The sequence below is a fragment of the Perissodus microlepis genome, chromosome 11 (assembly GCF_051167445.1).
Source record: "Perissodus microlepis isolate ML-2025 ecotype Zambia chromosome 11, ASM5116744v1, whole genome shotgun sequence".
Lineage (NCBI taxonomy): Eukaryota > Metazoa > Chordata > Actinopteri > Cichliformes > Cichlidae > Perissodus > Perissodus microlepis.
Genome location: NC_140471.1, coordinates 16326127 through 16349369, shown reverse-complemented (window position 1 = coordinate 16349369; position 23243 = coordinate 16326127). Strand labels below are relative to the sequence as shown.

General features: G+C 42.5%; 3 protein-coding genes across 4 annotated transcripts; all 3 read left to right on the top strand.

Annotated features, from left to right (window-relative positions):
* The first annotated feature begins 5 nt into the window (after positions 1 to 5).
* tstd3 (thiosulfate sulfurtransferase like domain containing 3) lies at positions 6 to 2918 on the top strand. Of its 2 annotated transcripts, XM_084942880.1 has the most exons (5): positions 6 to 528; positions 619 to 780; positions 1190 to 1349; positions 1744 to 1842; positions 2482 to 2918. In XM_084942880.1, exons 1-4 carry the CDS (start codon positions 390 to 392, stop codon positions 1802 to 1804), a joined length of 522 nt encoding a protein of 173 aa, XP_084799006.1. In that variant the 5' UTR covers positions 6 to 389; the 3' UTR covers positions 1805 to 1842; positions 2482 to 2918. The 2 variants fall into 2 exon arrangements, with proteins under 2 accessions (XP_084799006.1, XP_084799004.1); XM_084942878.1 differs by lacking the exon at positions 2482 to 2918 and having other exon boundaries at positions 1744 to 2273.
* Positions 2919 to 5385: 2467 nt separating this feature from the next.
* Positions 5386 to 9015, top strand: LOC146377448 (desmin). The gene is made up of 11 exons (XM_084944813.1): positions 5386 to 5612; positions 5748 to 5907; positions 6052 to 6201; positions 6602 to 6721; positions 6823 to 6918; positions 7005 to 7139; positions 7226 to 7336; positions 7419 to 7529; positions 7675 to 7799; positions 7880 to 8743; positions 8922 to 9015. The coding sequence occupies exons 1-11, from the start codon at positions 5386 to 5388 to the stop codon at positions 9013 to 9015; spliced, it is 2193 nt and encodes a 730-aa protein (XP_084800939.1).
* A 6105-nt stretch (positions 9016 to 15120) lies between these two features.
* Positions 15121 to 22412, top strand: prdm13 (PR domain containing 13). The gene is made up of 4 exons (XM_084945045.1): positions 15121 to 15409; positions 16821 to 16952; positions 17071 to 17191; positions 19152 to 22412. Exons 1-4 carry the CDS (start codon positions 15242 to 15244, stop codon positions 20639 to 20641), a joined length of 1911 nt encoding a protein of 636 aa, XP_084801171.1. The 5' UTR covers positions 15121 to 15241; the 3' UTR covers positions 20642 to 22412.
* The last annotated feature ends 831 nt before the right edge of the window (positions 22413 to 23243 follow it).

Below are 23243 nucleotides of genomic sequence, written 5' to 3'. Positions count from 1 at the left end.
ATTCAAGTTGAGTGGGAAAATCTCTTTTTTACTAGAGGTAAATAAAAGCTTGTTTCCCATCTTTATGCGTTTCCCAGTTTCCCATGGCGGCGAATGCAACATAAATAATGTTTTTTGTTTTGACTTGATGCACTTGTTTGATCTAATTAGGGGACATGATGCTAATTTGTGTTGATAAATGGTTAGTTATTACTTGTTTGAAACTATCAATAAGGCATTTGTGGGGAAAGAATTTTGGCCCATTAGGATATCCGTACGTCTGCGCAAGCGCAGATAATTGTCGGCATTGTGACTTTTTTTAGTTGTCCCACGCAGATACGCTTAAGTGAGGGTTTGTGTTGAAGAGCAGTGATAATTTAGAGTGCAGTATCTGGTTTTGATAATCACACATGGCCTTGCGAAGTTGTTGGAGACTTGCCGGTGTTGTCCCGCGGCTTTTATGGAATAATACCGTCCAGTTTGAAGCTTGCGTCCCGGGAGGACAAGGCTCTGTGTCCAGCAGTGTCAGCACTCGCCCCGGTTACAAAAGTGAGGTTTAACATGAGTGACTCACTGTCATGTTTCGAAGGAGCTCATATACTGCATTAAGTATATTGTCTGTCTTGTTTTTAAACGCAGAGTTGCTGTTCCGCACATTCAGTTCAACGCCAGCGAACACAATCGTGAGTTATGAGCAGCTGAAGGAGCTCCTGGTTGGGCAGAAAGCGGTAGTTATAGATGTGCGAGAGCCCTGGGAGCTCCGAGAATACGGCTTCATCCCCGGCTCCATTAACGTCCCCCGTGAGTACTGCTCTCTCTACCTGCAACATTGTTGTCCGGCTGGGCTGCCAGGACTTGTATACTAGTGTAGTATACTGCAGTTTGTGTGGGTTGGGGTAAATAACAATTCGTAAATGTCCAAAATGAAGCAAACTCATACACAGTTTTTATATTGTTCATAAAACAAACATCTGAAGGTGTGCTTTGTCCCCTTGGCTTTATAATGGCAAGTTTAATTAGGTTTGAAATGTGCTCAATTTTACATACAATTCTAAATGGAGTAAAACGCAAGCAATATGAGCCACTTCATATTATATGGTACGAAGGGGGGCATTATTCTAAAATATTACTACAATGCTTTCAACCAACTGTTCTCCAGAGCACCAAACCCATCATACTTCCTTAACCTTTGTGTTTTTTGACTTTACAGTGGCGCAAGTGAACACTGCACTCCAGCTGGGTCCAGAAGACTTCAAAGAAAAGTATGGTGGTGAATTGCCCCACCATACAGATAACGTTGTGTTTACTTGTTTGGCGGGAATCAGGAGCAAGACTGCGCTGAACACGGCCATCACACTGGGATACAAAGAGTGAGATATGTGTCCTTGGCTTATGTCTGTCACCATCACTGGTTTCCACCTCGTCATTATGTTTCTTACTAGAGTTGGCCATTTTCAGTCACGAGAAAAGTTATCAGTATTGTGGTTAAACTTAGACTTTTATAGTTACCATGAGACAGCATTTACTATAGTTGAGGTTATTGCCTTGTAGTTACACAATGCTGTTCCTCCTTGGAAGGATACCACATGTCCCACATCACATTTTCTATGTCTATGTGTCAAGTATTAAAACGCTGTGATTGTCTGGTGATGGTAAAGTCACATACAAATGCATGATTTTGTTTAAAAGTCTTAAATTATGAAAAGTCTGTGATTTCATCATAGCAAATGTTCACTTTTTTCTTTCTTTTGTGTCTTGTTTCAGTGTTCAGCATTACTCTGGAGGATGGCAAGACTGGGTGAAGCATGAGCAGCATAATCAGTGATCATGGAACTGGAAAGAGATTTATATGTTTATTTGAAGGTATTTTTGCAATTATTCGAGTTTAGAATGTGAAGTGATGGCGCAGCCTTGTAAAGGGCTTAAAAAATCTTCATGGCTCCTTATTTCAATGTTAAAATCTCAAAGAGGTGAAACCAGTTTGCTTAAATCCACATCTGCCATACAATATTACTTGAAACCCCTCTTTAATTTCTCTCAGGCTTAACCTCCTTCTAAACCCTTTACAGCTTTTTGAAAAAAGTTCAAAGAATCTTCTGAAGTGCTAAAGATTAACTATGCAAATAAAGTCTTCCACTCCATAATGTGAACTATTTTATTATTTCCTGTTGACATATTGTAAATATTAAATTGCTCAACAGGCAGTGCAGACTTTGCCAATACTTAATGCATTTATTAATAAATGTACTATTTAATAAAGTTATCAAAGCTAAATAAACTAATATTTAACTTGAGTCTGTGTGTGTTTATTATTATTTTTATTATTTATATATTGGGCAGGATTAGTAGATGACCTAAGAGGACATTCGTTTAAATAATTCCAGATATAAATAGGCATAGAGAGGCTTGCCGGGGTGACAGCTGCTGGGGAAGTACTACGATTTACTGTATTGAAGGTCCTTGTCTAATATCCTGTATGAATTTGTCACCAACTCTCCACAGGTTCCTTCATCATCCGTGATAATAAATGGGTTTGTTTTCAGCAGGGAAGAATGTTTCCACTACAGTTTGCTGACCACAGCCATGGACCTTGTTCCCTATTCCTTCTTTTACCGCTTGAGCTGAAAGTCCCTACAGAATCAGCAAATTTTAATCTCACTGTCTTGTTTAATTTGGACAATATTGTTTTAAGTTACTTTAGTTTATCCTAAAATTCAGCTTAATCATTGTGAGTGACAGGAAACTGGCCTCTAGGTGACTTTTCAGATGCGTGAGTAAATTATCTAGAAGTGTGGGGACATAATTGATAGCTTTAAAACATACCTGACATTGTTGTATCACCTCAACACTTTACAGGGATTTTTGTTTCTTTTATATTTGAGCTTGGTGTTGACAGTAATGACTTGTATATAAAAATAAACAGCTTTTGAGAATCAGAAGTTTTTGTGATGCAATAATATATTTACTTAAGATTTACATCTGTATCTATATAAATATTTAATTTTGATTGTATTAAGAGAGTTTCACCTCTCTGATACAGTTTTTAAATAAATAAGAAAATATTTATGAATATTTAAGAAATACATATGAAAAAATAGTTTTATGAACACGTAAACATATTTAATACCATATATTGATGCATATATATTATATGAGCAGTTCCATTGGTACATTTGGTAAATAATCTTTACACAAAGTTGTAAAAAATGAAGTTTTCACAGGACTTAATAGCTCTGTGAAAAACTATGTACATTCATATGGTTACTGGTAATTGCACTTGATTAAATGATCATCAGCATGTGTGAACATCTCCATCAAAAGAGAAGTTTTGGCAGTTTGCTGGTCTGGAGCATTCAATACCACAAGCTTTCCAGGGGTGGACATCCCAGCAAATCCCCACCCCAAGGTCAGACTGCGCTCAAAAACTGCAAAAAACCCAAGGGTAACATCTCAGACTCTACAGGCTCAGTTAGCATGTTAAAGTTCATGACAGTTAGAAAAACACGGAACAAGTATGGCTTGCTTGCAGTGGGTGCCAGGAGAAAGATAACATGGAAGATTAGGTTTACAAAGTTACATCTGAAGAAACCACAAGATTTCTGGAACAATGTCCATTGAACAGATAACACCAACATGGAGATGTTTGGCTATAATGCTCCGTGCTACATTTTGTAAAAACTAAACACAATATATCAACACAAACACCTCAAACATGCTGCCAGCACGGTGGTGGATGGGTGATGATTTGGGCTTGTTTTGCAGCTACAGGACCTGGGTACCTTACAGTCACTCAGTTGACAATGATCTCTGTATACCAAAGTACTGTAGAGTCAAATGTAAGGCCATCTGTTTGACATTTGAGGGACTGATAATGTCATACAGAAAACCACTACCTTGAGATACTCCATCTAGTAAAGGAGTATCTTAAAGTAGTCTTAACTTTATTTACTACCTAATTTAATTATTAAATAATACATTTATTCAATCAGTTTGCTGAACGTTCTCTGCTGCCACAAGGGCGTCTTTCATAGCAAATGCCACCACCCTCTAAATATAATATAATTATCTGGTATTTGTCATTTAACACCAATAATAATAATGATAATAACAAAGCATTTTTAGTTCAATATTATCATCCATTTTAATAAGTAATAATTAAATATTTAAATGAGTATCAGGCAAAAAAAAGTTATAATACCACACAATGATGTATAAGAGTTTGTGGTCTTAGTAAATGAAGTGAGGTTTTATAAATACTGTAACAGAAAGCATCATCATAGTGAACAACGGTTGGTGGAACATGAAACAAGCAGCTTAGTAGAGCAATGACTATTCACATGACTGAAATATTCCGGCTCTTCCCAAAAGTCCCATGCGGCTGCGAGATGTGAGGTCAGTAGGAGAGAATAGATGCTCACTTAATCCATCACGGCAAGTTTTCACATGGAACTGTGAATAAATCATCTCATAAGTTGGATTTTAATGTTCTAAGCGGACTAAACCAACATCGGCTTTATGCATATTTTGAGTTTTTTTGTGGTTTACCATGTAGCTGTGGTACCTTCTTTTTTATAATTGATCTCATTGTAATATCATCCAACCCCTGCCCATGTGATTCTGTAGGTGTCAATGTAAACCATGAACAGGGCTGACTGGCATTTATGCCCTTTTATCACTGTGTCATGTCATCCGTAAACTCCAGACTGTAATCTCCCCCCTCCTTTTCTTCCGCTTCCTCATTTTCCCGCTGAAGCAGTTAATTCCATTTTCTTTTTTCTGCATACTCCAGTTTTAATATGTTGAAAACAGAGCAGACTAATAAGTACTAATTTACGTCAAAATCTTGCCAGCGCTCTTTTGTTCCTCTGCAGCCACAGCCTCATCAGGTCACCCTCTAGCTTCTGCTCAGCATTCAATTAAAGTCCCTCGTCCCATCAGAGCACATCACATCAGAGATGCACCTACTGGCTGCAATGACTTACTGGACCCTGCCTCATTGCCTGCCTGCCTGTCTCCCTGCTTGTCCTCTGATGCCGGACATTAAGGTGGTGGATGTGTTGTAACCCAGGCAAAAACCCATTATGATTTGGATAAAATAAGGAGTCTGAGAGACTTGTGCCCACAGCCATGATCCCAGCCCATTTCTGCTTCTCACAAGCTGCTGATACATATCTGAGAGGCAGGTCAAGCCTGCTTTAGTACGGAGGTTCAAGATTCCGCATGCGTCGGCTCATGACCTGGGCTGTTTTGAACAGAGCAGGAGCATGACTGTCAATGGGGAGTATAAAACCTCAGACTGTGCTGACAACCAGAGAGTGCAACAAAGGAAGGTTCAGGAGCAGTAAAGTGCAGCAAACCACTGACTATTTCCCTTCACAGAACCAAAGCCACATAGAAACCGCTGCCATGAGCTTCAGCCCAGAGAGGATCTCGTCCTACCGCCGTCACTTTGAGGACAGCAGCAGCTCGTCCTACCAGATCAGGGTGTCGAGCCCATCCCCCACCAGGAGAGAGGCCCGCCGTGCCTCCACCGGCTGCTTCTCCTCTAGAGCCGGGGCCAGCAGCATGCGTGTGGACTCAGTGGGACGAAGGACCATGTCTGCAGCACGCAGGTCTCGCATGGTAGGAGCAGGGTAAGCCACTGGATTTTTGTTTTACAGGCGAAGCTGCGAAAATAAATTCTTCTTCTCTTTAGGATAATTTTAATCACTTAAAGGAACATATTTTGGTGCCTGTGGCTGTAGGTTAACTTGTATCAGTCATTTCAGTGTGAGTGCAGGCGCCATGGTGTGCGTTGGGCCGAGCGGAGAGCCTGCCATAGACCTGGATGTGGCTGCAGCTGAAAACCAGGAATTCCTCAGCACCCGCACAAGCGAAAGACAGGAGATGATCGTCCTCAACGACAGACTGGCCGTATACATCGACAAGGTAAAACCCCCTTTTTCAACTCTATTTTACTTATTTTGATAGGCGCAGCGAAAAGCAGATATCACACTGAACTCAAACATGTTGCACAGAAGTAATTCTCATCTTGTGGAGTGTGGTTTAGACTGAGTTTTCGTGTCCTTACAGGTGCGATCGCTCGAGCAGCAGAACAAGCTGCTGGAAACTGAGATTGAGGCCTACCAGAACCGGTTTGAGAAGCCTGTGGGTCTGCGCCTGCTCTATGAGGAACAGCTGAAAGAGCTGAAGAAGATTGCTGAACAAATGAGAGTTCAGAGGGTGAGACGAGAAATCTCCCGGATCCTGCCTCTGCTCTTCCTTTGCTTAGACACTCAAGAGGGCATTAAGTTTACACCTCACCGATCTGTAGAAGATCCACCCAAACAACGATACAAGACGTCAACTTGGTGTTTTCAAAGTTCTTTACCTGGTAACAAGCTCATTTCTGGCAGGCAATTTGAGGGGGATCCTGACAGTGTTTGGGTGTCACAGACTACAGCTGTTGTCAGATGTGTTTTATGCACAGATGAGATGACTTGATAATACGCTGGCAGGCACACACACAAGAATGAAGCTGAAATATAAAATGCAAAAGGCTCAGCTAGATTTTGCGCACACCCTTGTGTTCACCTTCAAATCTAGCAGACAGGCATGTTACTTATGCTTTCTTGGTTTTCAGGACATTTCCTTGGCGGCCAAAGAGTCTGCAGCTGCTCAACTAAAGGCAATCAAAGTCAAATATGAGGAGGCGGTGGAGCTGAGGAAGAAAGCCGAGTTAGACATTGAGGCCTTCCGTCCAGTGAGTGACATTAAATTAGCCACTGTCCTGGGTGTGAACGTCGCCTACACATTATTTCTCAGGGGCAGACATACATGATAACACTTCTGTTTATTTTTCAGGATGTGGACAAAGCCACCTCCTCCCGCATTGCCTTGGAGAAGAAGCTGGAGCAGTTAGAGGTTGAAATTGAATTCCTTAAACGAATCCATCAGCAGGTGGGTGACATCTTTACATAGGAATTAGCTATTCCAAGTTTGCCTTTTATTTTTAATGAAAAGGCCTCTCTCTTTTTTTGGTTTAGGAAATTGATGAACTCATGAAACAGATCTACGCCGCTCATGTCTCAGCCCAGAGTGCGTTCACTCTGCCCGACTTGGCTGCTGCTTTGAAACAAATTCAAACCCAGTATGACGATATCGCAGCCAAAAATCTCCAGGTACAAAAATATCACACAAAACCGCTTCCAGATGATGAAAAGTACACAGTTGAGTCTTCTGTAACGTTATCATTCTCCACTGTTAGGAAATGGATTCGTGGTATAAAAACAAATTTGAAGATCTAACCAAGAAGACGTCGAGGCATGTTGATAAAGTTCGAAGCGTTAGAGAAGAAATAGCCAGTGCCAAAAAAGATGTGAGTATTACAAGTGAAAATTAATATGTAAGAACCGTTTATTAATATTGAGTGGCTATAATTGGGCTGAAACTGTCTCTAGATCCAAAGTAAAGAACGAGATTTGGATGCCATGCGGACCAGAAACGAGGCTCTTGAAGCTCAGATCCGTGAGACACAAGAGAAGTACAGAAAAGAACTGGAAGACCTGCAGGTAAATGTCGGCTCATGTTGTCCCAGGGTGCACACCTGATCCCACCAGAGTCAGTCATAAATACACACATGCTCTCACATTCATACATGCAAACACAAAGCCACTACAGCAACACATTCATTTTATAACCCTGATTTCCTGATAGGCTCGGATTGAGGCCCTGCAGCTCGAGCTGAAATCCACCAAGGAGAAAATTGCGCTGCACCTGCGTGAGTACCAGGAACTTCTGAATATCAAGATGGCTCTGGAGATTGAGATCACAACTTACAGGTAAGTGAAAATGATTTTAGGGTTGTGTCTTTAAGTGAATATTAATAAATTTGGTAATTTTTTGTTTTTTTCTTCTGCAGAAAATTGATCGAGGGCGAGGACCTGCGGCTTTCTGGCATGATGCAAACCTTATCTCTCACTAGCTGTAGCATGAGTGCCATTGGTGCCGGGATGAGCATCAGTGGAGGAGGCATGGGAGGTGCAGGTGGAATGGGTGGTGGACTGATAGGACGTGGTGGTGGTGGAGACATTGGGGGCAGAGTAGGAATGGGTGGGGGCATGGATGCAGGAGGCATGGGAACAGGTTCAGGAATTGCAGGTTTAAGTGGAAGAATGGGTGCTGAGGGTACCAGTGGTAAAAAAGGTCCTGCTGGTACATCAGCTGGGGCAGACTTTACTGGTAGTCATGGATTAGGAGCTGGGGGTGTAGGTATAGGTACTGAAGCTAATGGTGGGGTTGTGGGCAAAGGCAATGGCAGCAGAGCAATGGGCACTGGAGGAACAAGTGGTTCTGGTGCTGGAGGTGTGGGAAACCTGGGATTCGGTACTGGAGGCAAGAGTGACAGCAGCATAGGTGGGACTGGAATGGGTGGAGGTGGTAAAACTGGAGGTTCAGGTGGGATGGGTGGAACCGGCACTGGGTTTGGTGGAGGAAATGGTGGTGTAGTTGTAGGAAAGAGTGGTGGACTTGCTGGAGGAATAGGTGAAGAGGGTAGTATAGCCCGTGGAATGGGTGGTGGAGTTGGAGGCAGTGGAGGAAGTGGGGGTGTGGGTAGTGACGATGCTGCTCTGTCAGCTGCTAGTGGCATGGGGAAGACAGGTGGAGGAAAGGGTGGCATTAGTGGCACCGGGACTACATACGGCTCAGATGGACATGATAAGAACATCGAGGCCTATGCAGAGCAGGCTGTGGAGCTGACGGAGAGGAGGACGGTGCTCATTAGGTAAAGGTACCATCAGGTGTTTTTGCAGTTCTTTCAAACAGGACAAGCACTCACACCCAGAAAGTACAACCAAACACTACCCTTCATTAAAAAACAATGACTTAACCTGGTCTGTGACAGAGTCGGGTGTGGTTTAACATGCTTGTTTCAGTCACTTTGTCTCTCTGTCTCTCTACAGAACAGTCAAAAATGAGGATGATGTGCTGGAAATGGACCACCAAGAACAGACCTACACCATCACCGGAGCGGCCGATGAGTCGGACAACGAGTGAGCAACACGAATTCCCAAGTGACCTCCTCTCACCCTTAAACCTCCACGCCCCTCTGAGCTTTGCACTGACCAAGCCCCATGTCTGGACACTGACCTTTGCCCTTTTGCCCCAGACAAGAAGACCATGACTGACTCTTTTGCTTCAAATCAGGGGCTTTAACTATGCCTCACTAGACAACGCAACATATTCTCTAAACTTTTGTGACCCCCCCCCCTTTTTTTTTTCTACATGCCGCAAATAAAGCTATCAGCATTGAATTACCTTGTTGCTCTTTTATTTCGTGTCCTTTTGAAGAGTTTATATGAGGATAGAGAACATCATTCAGCAATAATTCAATGCTGGTTAAACCTCATGTTTTGCTTAGCACAAAGAAATGCTCCTTAGAATCCTGGCTTTGGCTTGAAATGATGCAGAGTGAAAAAGGGAAAAGGAAGTCATGAGGGAACAGCAAAACAGAGAAAGAGAGGGGGAGAGGGACAGAGTCACCTGAGGGTCGAGATGGTTGCCCTGACACTTTCTGCAGGGCTGAGGAATCCGTCAGTCAAATGCGGTCCTGCAGCAGAGTGACGGCACACAGCCGTTTCCTGTCCTCATTCCATCCATTTCCACACCTTTTCCCACTGCTGCTGATCGGGAGAGATTGGATGTGGCCAGCAGATGCCAAACACGCTCAGTGTCCTGCTCAGGGGCAGAGAGTGAAGACATGCAACACACCAATCCTGAGACAGAAAGCGCAACAAAGACTGGAGCAGAACCGGTGGTCCAGTGCTGTCACGGCAGCAGTAACATTACTGTGCCATTATTATTATAATTTGGCACATCTCAGGAAAGATAGGAAATAAATAAATAAAACAAATAATTCTCGGTGGATGGAAACCCAGAAAGGCTTCCTCAGTTCAACGTAATAAGGCTTCAATGGAACTTTTAGTTGTTTGATTGAAGATTTTTTGATGTTTCATTGGCAGCTTTAGAGTGGATATATGTCAATAGACAATTATTATTATTTTTTCTGAGTAAATAACTTAAAAAGGAAAACCAGCAACAGTGATACACGTGGGATAAATATGAGTGAGTTATTTAAAAGATCAATAAATACATTTTAAAATAGCAAAAACAGTCAAAGCAAAACAAAGAAAAAGGGGGAAAAGAACCGAGAAGAAAATTAGTAGATTAGACTTAGTCAAGTATTTTAGTGTGTAACCTCGTATTTCTTGCTGCACAAATTATTTATCTGAATAATATGCACTGACTTCATTTTAAACTCACGTCATTTTCACGAGCTCAGCCCACTCAAACACGCAGGAGAAATTAGTTTGAACCCGAAGCTGTCCATCGAAAATATGACGCTCATGTGAGAATGAAACAGGAAAGCATTTATTATCGATAGCCTCGCGTGTTTTTTTTTTTGTTTTTTTTAATGTGTGGAGCTCTCCATGGTGCTTCCGTCTTCACACTGAGAAAACTCACTGGGGGAAAAAGTGAGTACATTTTTATTTAAATATGATAAATAAATAAATAAGTATTCTGAATTCCACAGCATATAAAACAAAGAGGCAAAATGCGCTCCTTTAAAATAAAAGTTTTTTTAAACCCCTCAAAGACAGCGTACCTGATCATTTATATTATTTTTTATCGCTTATGTTTATTATTAGTTGCAGTTTCCTTTTAGAATGGAAAAAAATACAAGACTGAATTAAATGTTGTTTTTTTTATTCTTTTAACGTTTAACTTGTCGCAGTAAAAATGTTAGAAAATATTGACCTCCTTGTTGAGATAATAACCGTGAAGTTCGCTAAAAATGTCTAACCATATTCAGCCATGCAGGCGAGTCAAGGTATCATGTCTTTAAGCGTGCTCTTTGCCTTTATATTTGTTTGTCTCACATTGCCAGCTTGCAGAGACAAACCCGCCAAAGTGGGTCACTAACCTTCATCCTGGGAGAAAAAATGCGTTTTTGCTCGGGGCGAGGGAAAGAGCTCCTCAGATTCACCGAGAAGGGCAAAAGTTGCGACTTTCTTTGAAGCCGGTGATTCTCTGTCACTTCGGCGCATATGCTTTGGGTGGCTAAATCCCAATTAGGGTCGGCTGACACGCTGCTCTATTCACGGGCGACCCTGCCTGCATACATTTGCCTAGGAATGAACTCCTCAAATAGATCTGCTGCTAAATGCGCCGGACAGCAGAGAAAATCGGCCTGAGTGACACTTTCTTTCTGAGGCGGTCGAGTGAGAAAAGGTATGAATTTATAAGGTACACCGAAACATATCAATTCACGGAACTTCACGCGCCTTTATCCGCGTCTTCTCACGCGAGACAAAGTGAGTTGAAGTCAGGGAAAAGTGGCCTTCCAAAAAAAACAAAAAAACAACTTTGTTGAGACTTTGAATACCAAAACGCTGCAGCCCACTTTTGAGTAGGGATTTTTTTGAATGCAATCACGCATGAACAGCGCTGAATCGGATGCCATTTATTCGGCTCCTCTCTAATGCGATTTTGAATATTAGTCTGGGTTAAAATCCCAATCATGTCATCTGGTGGGAGTCCCATACAAGCACAATTACTATTCAAACGCGTCTCAAATGTCCCACCCGCATCAAGGCAGCTGGTCTGCCCACGGTGCAGCTTGCATCTTTCCCCAGGTTTCTCAGAGTGTGAAACACCTTATAGATGAGCAGGGGAGGGTGTTTCTGCAAAAGCAAAGAAAAGCACGGAGAAGATGGACGGTCTGCTCTGAGAGCAGGCACGAATCTGAAAGGAATAATAATGATTGTTTTGCTGGGTGGGATTCGGAGGGGCCAGAGAGCCATACGCTCGAGGATTTCAGTTTTCTTTCTTTCGTCTTCTCCTTTTTTTTCTTGAATCAAAATTTAAGTGTGACCGACTGAATGCGAGAGGTGGGCTACACAAGATGTGCTGGCTTACACGCGGAGAAATAAATGGATTTAGAGGAAAACAAAGTCATTTCTAAAACGTGGGAATCTGTGAGAAATAGGCCACATTGCTAAGTGGGACAATGATTGGGCTCTCTCCCCCCTCCCTCCCCTGAATAGACCCAAAGAAAGTTTATGGGTCGACATAAAAAATGTGTTTTCTTCTGCACTCAGAGGGGTCTTCAATGGTTAGGCCATTGAAACCAGTCCAGGAGAGGTGGTGGTGAACCCTTGGCACCCCTGAAGTATAGTCAGGGCGCATGAATGGAGATCCCTGGTGGGGCATTGCTCTCCGTATTTACCGCGTTGCTTTGCAGACAGGTTGTTCCTCTATATTCATGGGTCATTAATGGCCAACCAGTTAAATCAGAGAGAGCCCCACCGTTTAGACAGTTTTAATCCAAAAAAGGCTGGCAAGAGGCAGGCAGAGAGGGCCATAAAAAAGAAGAAAAAAACCCGACTCCCACCTCTTCCGAGCACCAATTCTTCTCAGGTCGTTATTTAAGTTTATTAAAGAGAAGAAGAGTTCATTAAAAAGAAAGAGCACTCGCAGAATCCGCAATAGTTTCTGAATAAAGATCCAACTATGTAATTAATGTTTTTCTTAAAAAAATAGGAAAAAAAAGAATAGGAGGAGGCACAATAAGGCCGCTCCAGCCATTTAATTTCATTTAATTTTCCATCCCATTTGCCCCCAACACTGCCGTCACTCTGACACCGAGCCTTTTGACCACTCTTCAGGGCTTCAGAGCGCACAGCGGAGCGGGGATTCACCCCGGCGACTTTTTCCGCTAACAGAAAGGAAAGTCTTCCCCTCTTTTTTTCTTCTTTTTCTTTCCTCCTTTCATTCACCCCACCTCCTCCTCAGAGAATAATTAATTTCACTGTGGAGAAGTGCGGGCCTTTAAAGCAAAGCAGGGGTGGATGGGAACCAGTCGCAAATGGCGAGGCGTTAATAAATAACTCCCCCGCACAGCCGGGCGCAAAAACATTGACAAGATTGTTCGCGTGTAGTTCAGGACTGTGGAGGAGCGCAGGGAGGTGGGGGCGAAGGGGGATAATAGTACCTGAAATAGTTTATTTTCATTTTGTGTGAAATAGTTTATTTTCATTTTGTGGAGAGATAACTGACGGAAATGCACTAATGAAGTGCTTTTATTTCATTTTATTTTTTAAATTTATTATTATTAGTAGTATTAGTATTAGTATTATTAATTAATTAATTAATTTATAATTATTTTTATTTATTTATTTATTTATTTATTTTTAATTTTTTTTTTTTTTTTGGGGGGGGGGTCTCTTTATTTATCACCATCTTTTTGGTTCTAATGTCGCATACCCACAGTCTTTCCTCACTCTAATAGTAATAATCCCCTTCCAAGATAGTTTTAGTACCACATGTTTTACATTAATTGTGCGTGTGTGTGTGTGTGTGTGTGTGTAAGAGAGAGACACAGGGAGACGTGCACAGTGGACAGGTCAGAGGTCAACTTGTTCATGGTCTGCACTGATCACCCAGTTTTTTTCAGTTCAGACTCATAGACAGCATCAAAAAACATCCGTATCTTTAAACAACCTGCTGCGCGGAGCCTCATTGTGAGTGTGTTTCTAAGTCCGCCAGTACACAGACACTGTGTTCGCCAAACAAGTGGGTTTTGGTGGGCATCACGTAAGAGCTACAGATCTAAGAAAAATGTTGTTAGAAATAACAGTTTTGGAAAGAATATGGAAAGAATAATTAAAATATATTAACATCCATTCTCATCGCAAAAAAAAAGAAGAAGTACACTGTATAGCCAGACCTGCCTGTGTGAGCTCATGCAAAGTTTTGGAGATACATGGCTTTCATAGGGCAGCGATGTTGCCATGGTTATTTGACTTTATTTATTTATTTATTTATTTATTTTAATCAATCAATTAATCATTCAATCAACCAACAGGTTCAATTACTATGTCAGTCCAGCCACAGGAAACAGCCAGCAGAATCACCTTGAATCTAGCGTTTCTATTTCTAGCCTTTTTAATAAGAGAGACAGAGTGAGCATATTTTTTTCTTTTTGTCATAATAATAAAAATATTAATAACAATGACAATATATTTTTTGAGAATATATTTCTTCGTTAAAATAAACAGCCTTTTGTACAAACGATGCTCCATGTTTACATATATATACCTTCATAAAAATACCAAATATATATATATATATATATATATATTTGGTATTTTTATGAAGGTATAAATAAATATATTCTGCAATAATTCTATTATCTTCGTGTCCCTGAGCAACCAAAAAGGGAAAAAAATCATCTGTTGTATCTTGAGCCAAGAGAGCCACAAACAAACAAAGTGTGAGCGTCGTGAAGATGATGATGATGGTTGTTTCTTTCTCTCTCCTCCTGCTGGTGGTTCTCTCTTTTCAGTACCTGCCTGATCTCAACCCGGCACACGCCGAGAGTCAATAGAAGTTAACAAGTCCTCTAAACTTTCCTGCGCCTTTTGTTAATCTAAGGACACAAAGGCGGAGGCAGAATAAAGCCCTTTGAAGTATGCAAAGCCTAAAGAATGCCAGCCAAGTAGATTTAAAGTAGCCACTGATTTCCAAAAACCTGCCTTGAAAGGGAAGAATGGAAAAGGGTGAGGATTTATGGAGAAATTATACAGTGGATTTGTCAGTTAAAATATCGGAACTGTCTGGAGGACAAAGCCACATGCTGAGGATTAATGGCCGCTCTGGACCTTTGATTCTGCACCCTCTTTTCTCTGGCCTTGACAAATTGGATTTCGGGGATGGGAAGGTCGCCTGGCCCTTTGTGTCTCTTGACCGTTTTGGAGCAATTCATTATACAGCGGGGTGAGGGAAAGTCTCCATGTGACCAGGCCGGCCCGTTTTCTCTCTCCACACAGCTGCTGGGTGAGCCCAACTCTCTCACACTCACTCACTTCCACACAGTCACCGCTGCTGCTACAAACTCAGGACCGCTCCCACCCCCCACCACCACGTCCTCCTCCTTCTCTCCCTCCTACCTTACAGCACAGCATCACCTCTTTGCTACAATCCCCCCAATCTGAAACACCCTCACACACTTGCATCCCCAGATACAGGAGTGGGTGGGTGGGTGCGTGGCTGGGGGTAGGGTGGGGGGTAAACTTACCCTGCTCCATCACTAGAAAAGCCGGAGAGCATAACGCGACCGCGTCACTTTGAGGGCGGACATCGGCCTGTCCTCATCATCTCCTCCTTTCGCTTCATCCCCCTTCCCTGTGCGCTCTCCATACTTCCGTCTCCATCAGTCTTCATGGTTCTGATCTCACCCCACGCCATGCAAGCCACCCGGGCGTCCACCACCGTCAGTGTGTTTGCGGACTGCAGCATCCCGGCCGGGCTCCGGATTGGACCGGTACCGGGCATCTTCAAACTCGGGAAGTACGTGTCGGACCGCAAGGAAGTAGGGCCCAAGAAAAAGGTAAGTTTAGAGCATTAAAAAAAGAAACGGGGAATAATTGTCTCTTTTTGGAAAGTTCTTGTTTTTACTTTGCATTTTCGAGTTTTTTTGTTATATATATTTTTTATTATTAACGGTTTTATTTTGAAATTTTTGGCAGATATAAAGATTGATTAATTTTTGTAAGCTTGCCTTTATTCAAAAATCATTTTCGTTATTCCAAGTTTGTATCGGAACTGCTTTATTTTTTCGCTGATATAATATACATTAAAGCATTTTACTATATTTATATAGTATATTTTACGCGTGATTAGAATTATGTATATTATCTGATGTTTTAAAACATAAGTAGCTCCAGCAACACTAGAAATTAGATGTATATTTTTTTAAACTTGCTCTGTCAAACTCCATCGGGCCTTGAGTTAGGCTTTTAATTGGTTTGGCCTGTCAAGTTGGAAATAATTGAGTTCCATTAGCGGCTGACTTGTCAGTCTGTGCTTCTACTTAACCGGCCTAATGGGCGACCCGGGTCTGCTGTGTGGGATTTCAACCCCTCAGCCGCCTCACATTTCTCTGCCTGGCGGGCCTGTTATTCCGATGAGCCGTTTAATTTTAATCTAATCCGGCCACAGAAAGATGCCACCGAGACAACATCCTAAAATAAATCAGCACAAATAAAGGAAAATAAAATAAATTAAAAAACATAAAAAAAAATAACTAGATTGAAACACTGAAACATGAATTAGTCCCACGTTATCAGCAATTAATTATTTAAATTAAGAGAAGCTTGGGGGTTAAATGATGCCCGTTCAAAGACCAGCATTTTTGCACTTTTTAAGTCCTTCGGACTGGAAGTATGGGAGGGGGGCGAAACCAATATATCTGCCCCCTTTTTTTTTACACGCGCAGTAGCGAAGAGTTTGCGGCTCTGTGAGCATCTTTAACTGCGCCGTGTTATTGTTGAAGCTGTCATCGGGGGAGATTGATGTGTCTAAATGCGTGGCCCCGGGCTGCCGGCGATCATCAGGTGCAATCTCTGTGTCAAATGTCACGCTTCGATCTTTAATGTCCTTGAACAGTTTAGAAACGCTCTGACACTCCTCAAATTCGTTTCCCATATCAACTCAATTAGGCCCGTGTGTCATCCTCTTTAATGAATTATCAGCAGAGCGGAAAAAGACGCATTAAGCGCGTTTTAAGGAATATTATTAGTGGCCGCTAAACCCTTCAGGTAGCTCGACTTGGAAGACAGTCGTTTGTGGCAATTTCGTTTTTTGTAATGTGAAAAAAGACCAAAATAGCAAAACTGCATTTTTTTTTTAAAGAAGGCAGCGAACTTTCTTTTAAAAATGTTCCTTTTTCTGATGGTCAAAAATGGCCCCCACTGCTCACGTTTGTCTTCATCGTGTTTGTCTTTTTTCCCCTGGCTCAGATCCGCTTGGTAAGGGGGGAGTTCGTAGATGAGTCAGGATGTCCCGTCCCGGACTGGATCGGATTAATCCGCGCCGCCAGGAACAGCCAAGAGCAGAACCTGGAGGCTTTTTCGGACCTGCCTGGCGGACAGGTGAATATTTTAAGCCCGTGACATCACAGTTAACGGCCTCGTGAAATTTCTCATGAGCAAATTCCTTGCCCCTCTATATGGACTCTTAAGTTAACACTACTTTTGTTTTTTTCTTGAGATTTTCTACCGCGTGCTGAGAGAAATCCCCGCAGGAGAGGAGCTTAGTGTGTGGTACTCCAACGCTCTGGCCCAGTGGTACGACATCCCCACCACGGCCACTCCCACGCACGACGAGAAAGGTAAACGAGTCTGCAGAGAGTGGTGCTGCTAATGTGGACAGTTGAACGATTTTCAATCCAACAACAACAACAACAATAATAATAATAACAATATCATAAAAAATCAGTGACGTTTTTTTCCTTCTAAGGACGCGTGTGTCGTTTTCACGTGAACACTACCTTCTGTGGCCATGGCCTCCGATTTACAGATCTGACACATCGACATGTTGAGGGTTTTTATCACCGTGCAGTTAAATGACTGCCAATACCCCATAATGTGACTGCTTTATCGCTCAGAGATGGAAATCAATTGGATGTTTTTTTCTTCCCTGCAGGCGGATTATTTATTCAGTTGCAATGTATTCTTCATGTCGTGCGTTAAATAAAATATCGTGGTTAAGAAATCAAGTGAAGAATAATATACTGGAATAAAAAGATTCGTGAAGGGAGAGAAAACTGCACTTTTAGCTGTATTTTGGGTGGTGTTTAATTATTAAAAACTAGTTCTTGTGGGCGGATGAAGACGATACAGTGGATAACAGGTCATAAACGCAAATCATTTTTTTGGAGTAAAATGCTAGGATGAAATGATTCGATTTGCTAAGATTATAGATAATACAGAACAGGAGAGGATTTCAGTTTTGTGAAAGATAATTTCTCGATGGGTTAAGATTTTTCATCAGCCCGTCTTCGAATTTTTAATCAATTTGTGCGGCCCAAATTGGTGCAAAGTAGGCGTTTGCGCGTCGGGGATTAAACACTTAATCTTGGTTAAAAAAAAAAAAAAAACTCAGAAGAATTTAATCGGTTTAAAAAAGATTATCCACCGATACTTCATTGGAAATTCCATCAACAGGCGATTATTTTATCTTGCACATTTAATTTCGAGCTGGAAGGGCCTCTTGAATACTTCCTAAAAGCACAGCGGCGAAGCTTTAAATGATATCAAACTTGATTCAAGATGTTTTTTAAAGCTCTTACTCTGCCACAAAGTAGTTGCGGTTCTTGAAACACAGAATAAAAAAGCAATTAAAAGCAGAAACTGACGCGCCTCGGCGACCATGGAGAAAGAAGAGGCTGGTGATTCAGTCGCGAGACTGGAGGTTAACAAATGTCATCGCTCCATTAATATTCATGTATTCAAAAGCAAATAAATTCAAAAACAAGTGCTTCACGGTAAATTAGGTGGGTGCGTTAAGGTATTGTGGGCTAATGAATGCTAACTTTTATGTGGGGTGTATATTGCCCTGATTCTCCGGCCCAACACACCGTGTGCGCTCCTGGACATACGCTCTCCTCCATTATGAGGCGTCAACAGATGGGCCGCCGCCATTGTTTCCGGGGACTTGCGATTTCAAGCAACAGCTGCTGTCACTTCCACGGGAAAGAGCACAGAGAGGAAAAGTCCCGCATTCAATGCGTCGTTTTCTGAGCGCCAGATTGGGCTGGGCGTTTGCCCTTTTGATGGTGATCATAAACAATGGCCCGTATGAGGATTACAAAATCATTACATCTATATTAGGCCTAACCTCAGAGTGCTGGACTGGGGGTCATTATGATGGCTCCATGTGTCTATTACCATTTGGCACCAGATCTTAGAAATCATATCCATTAGGCTTGAATTGAAATTTCAGGTGATGTGTAGCAGTGACTGATAAAAATCTGTCAGAGTAAATAGGATATTTAAATAGGTTTTAATGTTATAGGTTTTTTTATGCGATAATGTAGTTGGGAATGGGAAACGTGTATTTTCTGATTTTTCAATCCTTTCAGCCCAAGCTTATGTTTGTTTGACTTGTGTGTGTGTGTGTGTGTGTGTGTGTGTGTGTGTGTGTGTGTGTGTGTGTGTGTGTGTGTGTGGTTACATGTACAGTTTTGGGTTTTTTTTACAAGTTACAGTGGCTGTTATTGCCATTTTACGCACGGGATCTAACGCTCCACATTAATGTCTCTGTTGTTGTCGTATGTGTTGTCTCTGTAGGTGAGGAGCGTTATATCTGCTGGTACTGTTGGAGGATATTCAAATACCCGAACACACTCAAGGCTCACGTTCACTTCCACTGCGCACTGAGCAACGGGCGAGGGTTTGTGAGCAGCGAACAGGCCAGGGGCACAGAGACCTTCAGCAGGTCACCAAAATCTGGAGACATTCCCAACAACTCCGCCTCACCGAGGAGCGCTCACAGTAATTCCTCCATCACAGACTCGGGTCGGCGGGCGGTGTCCTCGTCCCCGTTTTTGAACAAAACAGGACTGTCAAAGAAAAGCAGCTCCGAGGAGCAGGACAGGGCCCTCGACATGAGCGTCACTTCAGGCAGAAACCAGGGGCATCTCCTCGGCCTGGGCGCCACCACTTCAATGCTAAGCAGCATGGGCTTCCATCCTGGTGTGCGCTCAGCCTTTAAGCCAACTGGTGTCTCAAAAGTCCCGGGAGCGGAGGGCTCCAGAGAGGAGGCCAACGGAAAGCTGAGCGGTATGGGATTCAGCAAACTCGTTGGGAACATGAAACCAATCCGCAACGTGGGCGAGGGTCTAAACGCAGGAGGGAACCACCCTCCCAAGTGCCCACCTGCAATTATGGACTCCACATCTCCAATGGTGCCGTGCACAAACGCAATCCGAGGTTTCCCGCTGCTGCCTCACATGGAGGAGACCTCAGCTTTCAAGCACGTAGAAAGTCGTTTCCACTCCGGCCTGTCCCCGTCCCGTTACCCACAAATGCCCCCTGGTCTCCATTTTGAAAGACTCTCCCTCCCTCACTTCGACGGTGTCAAGACTTACGGTGGAGACTGTAACATCCCCCTGATGCCCTTCACTGTCTATAACGGGGAGCTCTTATACAGCTCCCCCTACTATCCGCTGAAATTCCACTTCAGCAACCTCCTCAAGTACCCAGAATCCGTGTCATACTTTGGTGCACCCTCGCTGAGCCACGACCTGGGGTCGATCACGAACATTGACCGGGAGATCGCCATGCACACACAACAGCTGTCAGAGATCGCAGCAGAGAAGAACCGGACACGGCTGGATTCCATCCCCGCCGGAAGCACGAGCAACACCACTTCTGGCAAGCCTAAAAAGGGACATCTGTGTCTTTACTGCGGCAAGCTGTACTCCAGGAAATACGGCCTGAAAATCCACATGAGGACTCACACAGGCTACAAGCCGCTCAAGTGCAAGGTGTGCTTCAGGCCCTTCGGAGATCCCAGCAACCTGAACAAACACATCCGACTCCACGCGGAGGGAAACACACCCTACAGGTGTGACTTCTGCGGAAAGGTGCTGGTGCGGAGGCGGGACCTGGAGAGGCACGTCAAGTCCAGACACCCCGGACAGACCGTCAAGAAACTGGAGGACAAACCGGGCGGTCTGTTCGAGGAAGCCGAGCAAAAGAGCGACAATGACAGCGACGTGGACGTGTGCTTCACCGATGACCAGAGCGACCAGGAGTCGAGCAAAAACAACGACTGAGATGTTTTTCACGGCCACATAAAGACTGGCATTGTCTTTAAATATTGTACACAGCAACACGTGTCATTTAGTCTTGTATGAAGTCTTGCATTTTTATATTTTAGATGCCTGGAAGGCTCGCGAACTACAAACATGAAGAAAACATGTTTCTGGCCTCGAAATAAACGTCATAATCCACAGCCTAGCTGTTAATCTCAGTAATAAGTGGGGAGCTAGGCTTAGTATTCAGTTTTCTCACGTTTCCCGGCTGCTTCGGACCCCCAAAAACCCTTTAAAAAAACAAAAAACAAATAAAGAAAAAAGAAAAAGATGATCGTTGCGTTTTTGCCATGCAAACCAAACCACAACAAAAGTGAAAAACAAACGAGGAAGCTTCGACATTTCGAATTTTATTTCAAACCCGAATCCTCGCCCTTTTCCAGATTCCTTTTGATGCCGACGAAAACACATCTGCCAGCGATTCAAAAAACAAATAAATAAAAATATTCACATTTCAGCAAAACCGTGAAGGCAGCAGCGCAAAACAAGCAAACCTCAGTCACACAAGAAAAACAAAAGCTCACAAGACTGAATATGACACTAAAACACGTCTCCTTGATTTGGTTTGCAGTGTAAAACTATCTCTTGTAAAATCCCCCACATCCCCCTCCTCGCCAATTAATTTCATGTTTGGAACTGGTTCTTAACTAAAGGCCCACCAGAGGAGGGGTTAGCGTTACATTCGCTAACACGGGATGTAGACACATGATCATTGTTGTATTTCCCCTCCCTCGGACTGTCAGTTGCACTTTAACAAACAAGAAAACAAAAAAACAGCAATGAGCATTTCATCTACACGACACGGCTGCTTAATTAGCTGCTGATTATTGATTTGAATATTGTATCTATAGCCTCACCCGCACCCTCCTCCTCCTTCCCACTCACTCACTCACTCACACACACCGGCGCCTCGCGCACTGTTCTTAAACTTGCACTTTCTTGCCGAGGCGCGCGCTTCTCGCTGAGGCACCCGATAGCGTCCAGTTTATTTAAGGAATCACGTCTAGACAAAGAGTATGTATTGAGTGCAGTTATAGCCTATGTAAAGAAGTTGTAAAGTATGATATTTCAAATTTCAGTGGAGAAGTGATGTATACGTTCGTTTCAAAGTGATCTTGTCCACGACGGACAATGTTTTACTCCTGTCATTGAGTCGGTTGCTTTTTAAATAAATTTAATTTAATTTTTTTCTTAAACAAGCTGTGTGTGTGTGTGTTATAATCCTCTGCTACTTCAAACATAAAACTTCATCTAATACACGCTAATAAATACATTTTTATTTATTAATCTATTTTATTTTATTTACTCAGATTTTGGAGGCGCTCAAAGTGGGCGTAAATTCCGCTACAGCTGCGCAGTGAGTCGCCCCTATATTGCCCTTAAAACAAGCAGAATATGTGTGACAATAAAGCAGGATTTCTTTTTAAAATATACATAAATTTAAAAAACAAAATAAAAAACAAGTAGCTAACGGAAGAGAAAATGCCACTCAACTTCAACTGGGTAAACCCGGCTTCCCAAAAGAACTTGTTTAAAGACGTCTCCTGCGTGGTGGAAGACAGTAGGCCTACGTCTTTGTAAGCTGAGGTATGTTAGAAATATTTACAATTAAAATAGCAAAAAAGCGGACCCCTGTATTTGTCACACTTTTACATATTGTATTAGCAGATCGTTAAAGCGGTTGCATTCAGCATTTTATTCTCTTTGCTGCATTAAAGGAGGCATTTTGTTTCTGTATATGCGCCACAATAAAGAAATTTTCTAAAATAGCTGTCGTCTAATGAAATGGTTTATAACCGTACAATATTTAAGTGAAAATAAAATCGAGTAAAATTAATTAAACATAAAAAACCCCCAAAATTGAATAAATTGGAGGATTTTTTTTCGCGAAATTAAACGAAAGCCAAAGGTCTGCTCCGGCCCACGACTGCATAAAATCATAGAGTGGGTGAAGGTTTCATCCCGTGTGGATTCTCTGGACTGAGGCAAGCTTTTTTTGTTGTTTGTTTTTTTCCTGCTAGCAGGGCGGACATTGCTACACCGCTTTGTTCTGCACACAGTCCCCCTCGGTTAAGGAGCGACGGTGTCCAGTATAACAGCAATCACAATCAGAAATTCAGTAATACATAAAATCCGTTTGTTGTGGCTTTCTTTTATAAATCACGGTATTTAAAAATGCGTCATGAGCTACGTGTTAATTTACCAAGTTTAATTGGACAACTTCCTCCTGCTAATTTTAAATGAGCACTGTTGATTGGAGTGCATCCCATCATTTTGAAATTAAAGCATGGCCCGGAAGGTTGCAGTGGGGTTGAAACCCGTTCCAGATCACATCCCGGGTACACCCTGAACAAGTTGCCAATCCGTCACAGGCATAACACAGAGCGACAACCACACACTTCCACATTCACACCTGTGGCCAGTTTAGAATGAACCCAACACTGTTTGTCTTAGCACACAGCACAGCACACAGGAAAACTCCAAGCAAATGTCATTAAAGAATGACTATTATTAATTAATAGTCTCTAAACGAAAACATGTTTCAACAATAGGACAGTAAGAA

Coding starts and splice junctions, on each gene's coding strand:
- tstd3 (XM_084942880.1), top strand. CDS start 390: ATGGCCTTGCGAAGTTGTTGGAGACTTGCCGGTGTTGTCCCGCGGCTT. Junction 781..1,189: donor CGGCTCCATTAACGTCCCCC/GTGAGTACTGCT, acceptor TTGACTTTACAG/TGGCGCAAGTGAACACTGCA. Junction 1,350..1,743: donor ATCACACTGGGATACAAAGA/GTGAGATATGTG, acceptor GTCTTGTTTCAG/TGTTCAGCATTACTCTGGAG.
- prdm13 (XM_084945045.1), top strand. CDS start 15,242: ATGGTTCTGATCTCACCCCACGCCATGCAAGCCACCCGGGCGTCCACC. Junction 15,410..16,820: donor AAGTAGGGCCCAAGAAAAAG/GTAAGTTTAGAG, acceptor CCCCTGGCTCAG/ATCCGCTTGGTAAGGGGGGA. Junction 16,953..17,070: donor CGGACCTGCCTGGCGGACAG/GTGAATATTTTA, acceptor TTTTTTCTTGAG/ATTTTCTACCGCGTGCTGAG.
- LOC146377448 (XM_084944813.1), top strand. CDS start 5,386: ATGAGCTTCAGCCCAGAGAGGATCTCGTCCTACCGCCGTCACTTTGAG. Junction 5,908..6,051: donor TGGCCGTATACATCGACAAG/GTAAAACCCCCT, acceptor GTGTCCTTACAG/GTGCGATCGCTCGAGCAGCA. Junction 7,337..7,418: donor TAGCCAGTGCCAAAAAAGAT/GTGAGTATTACA, acceptor AACTGTCTCTAG/ATCCAAAGTAAAGAACGAGA.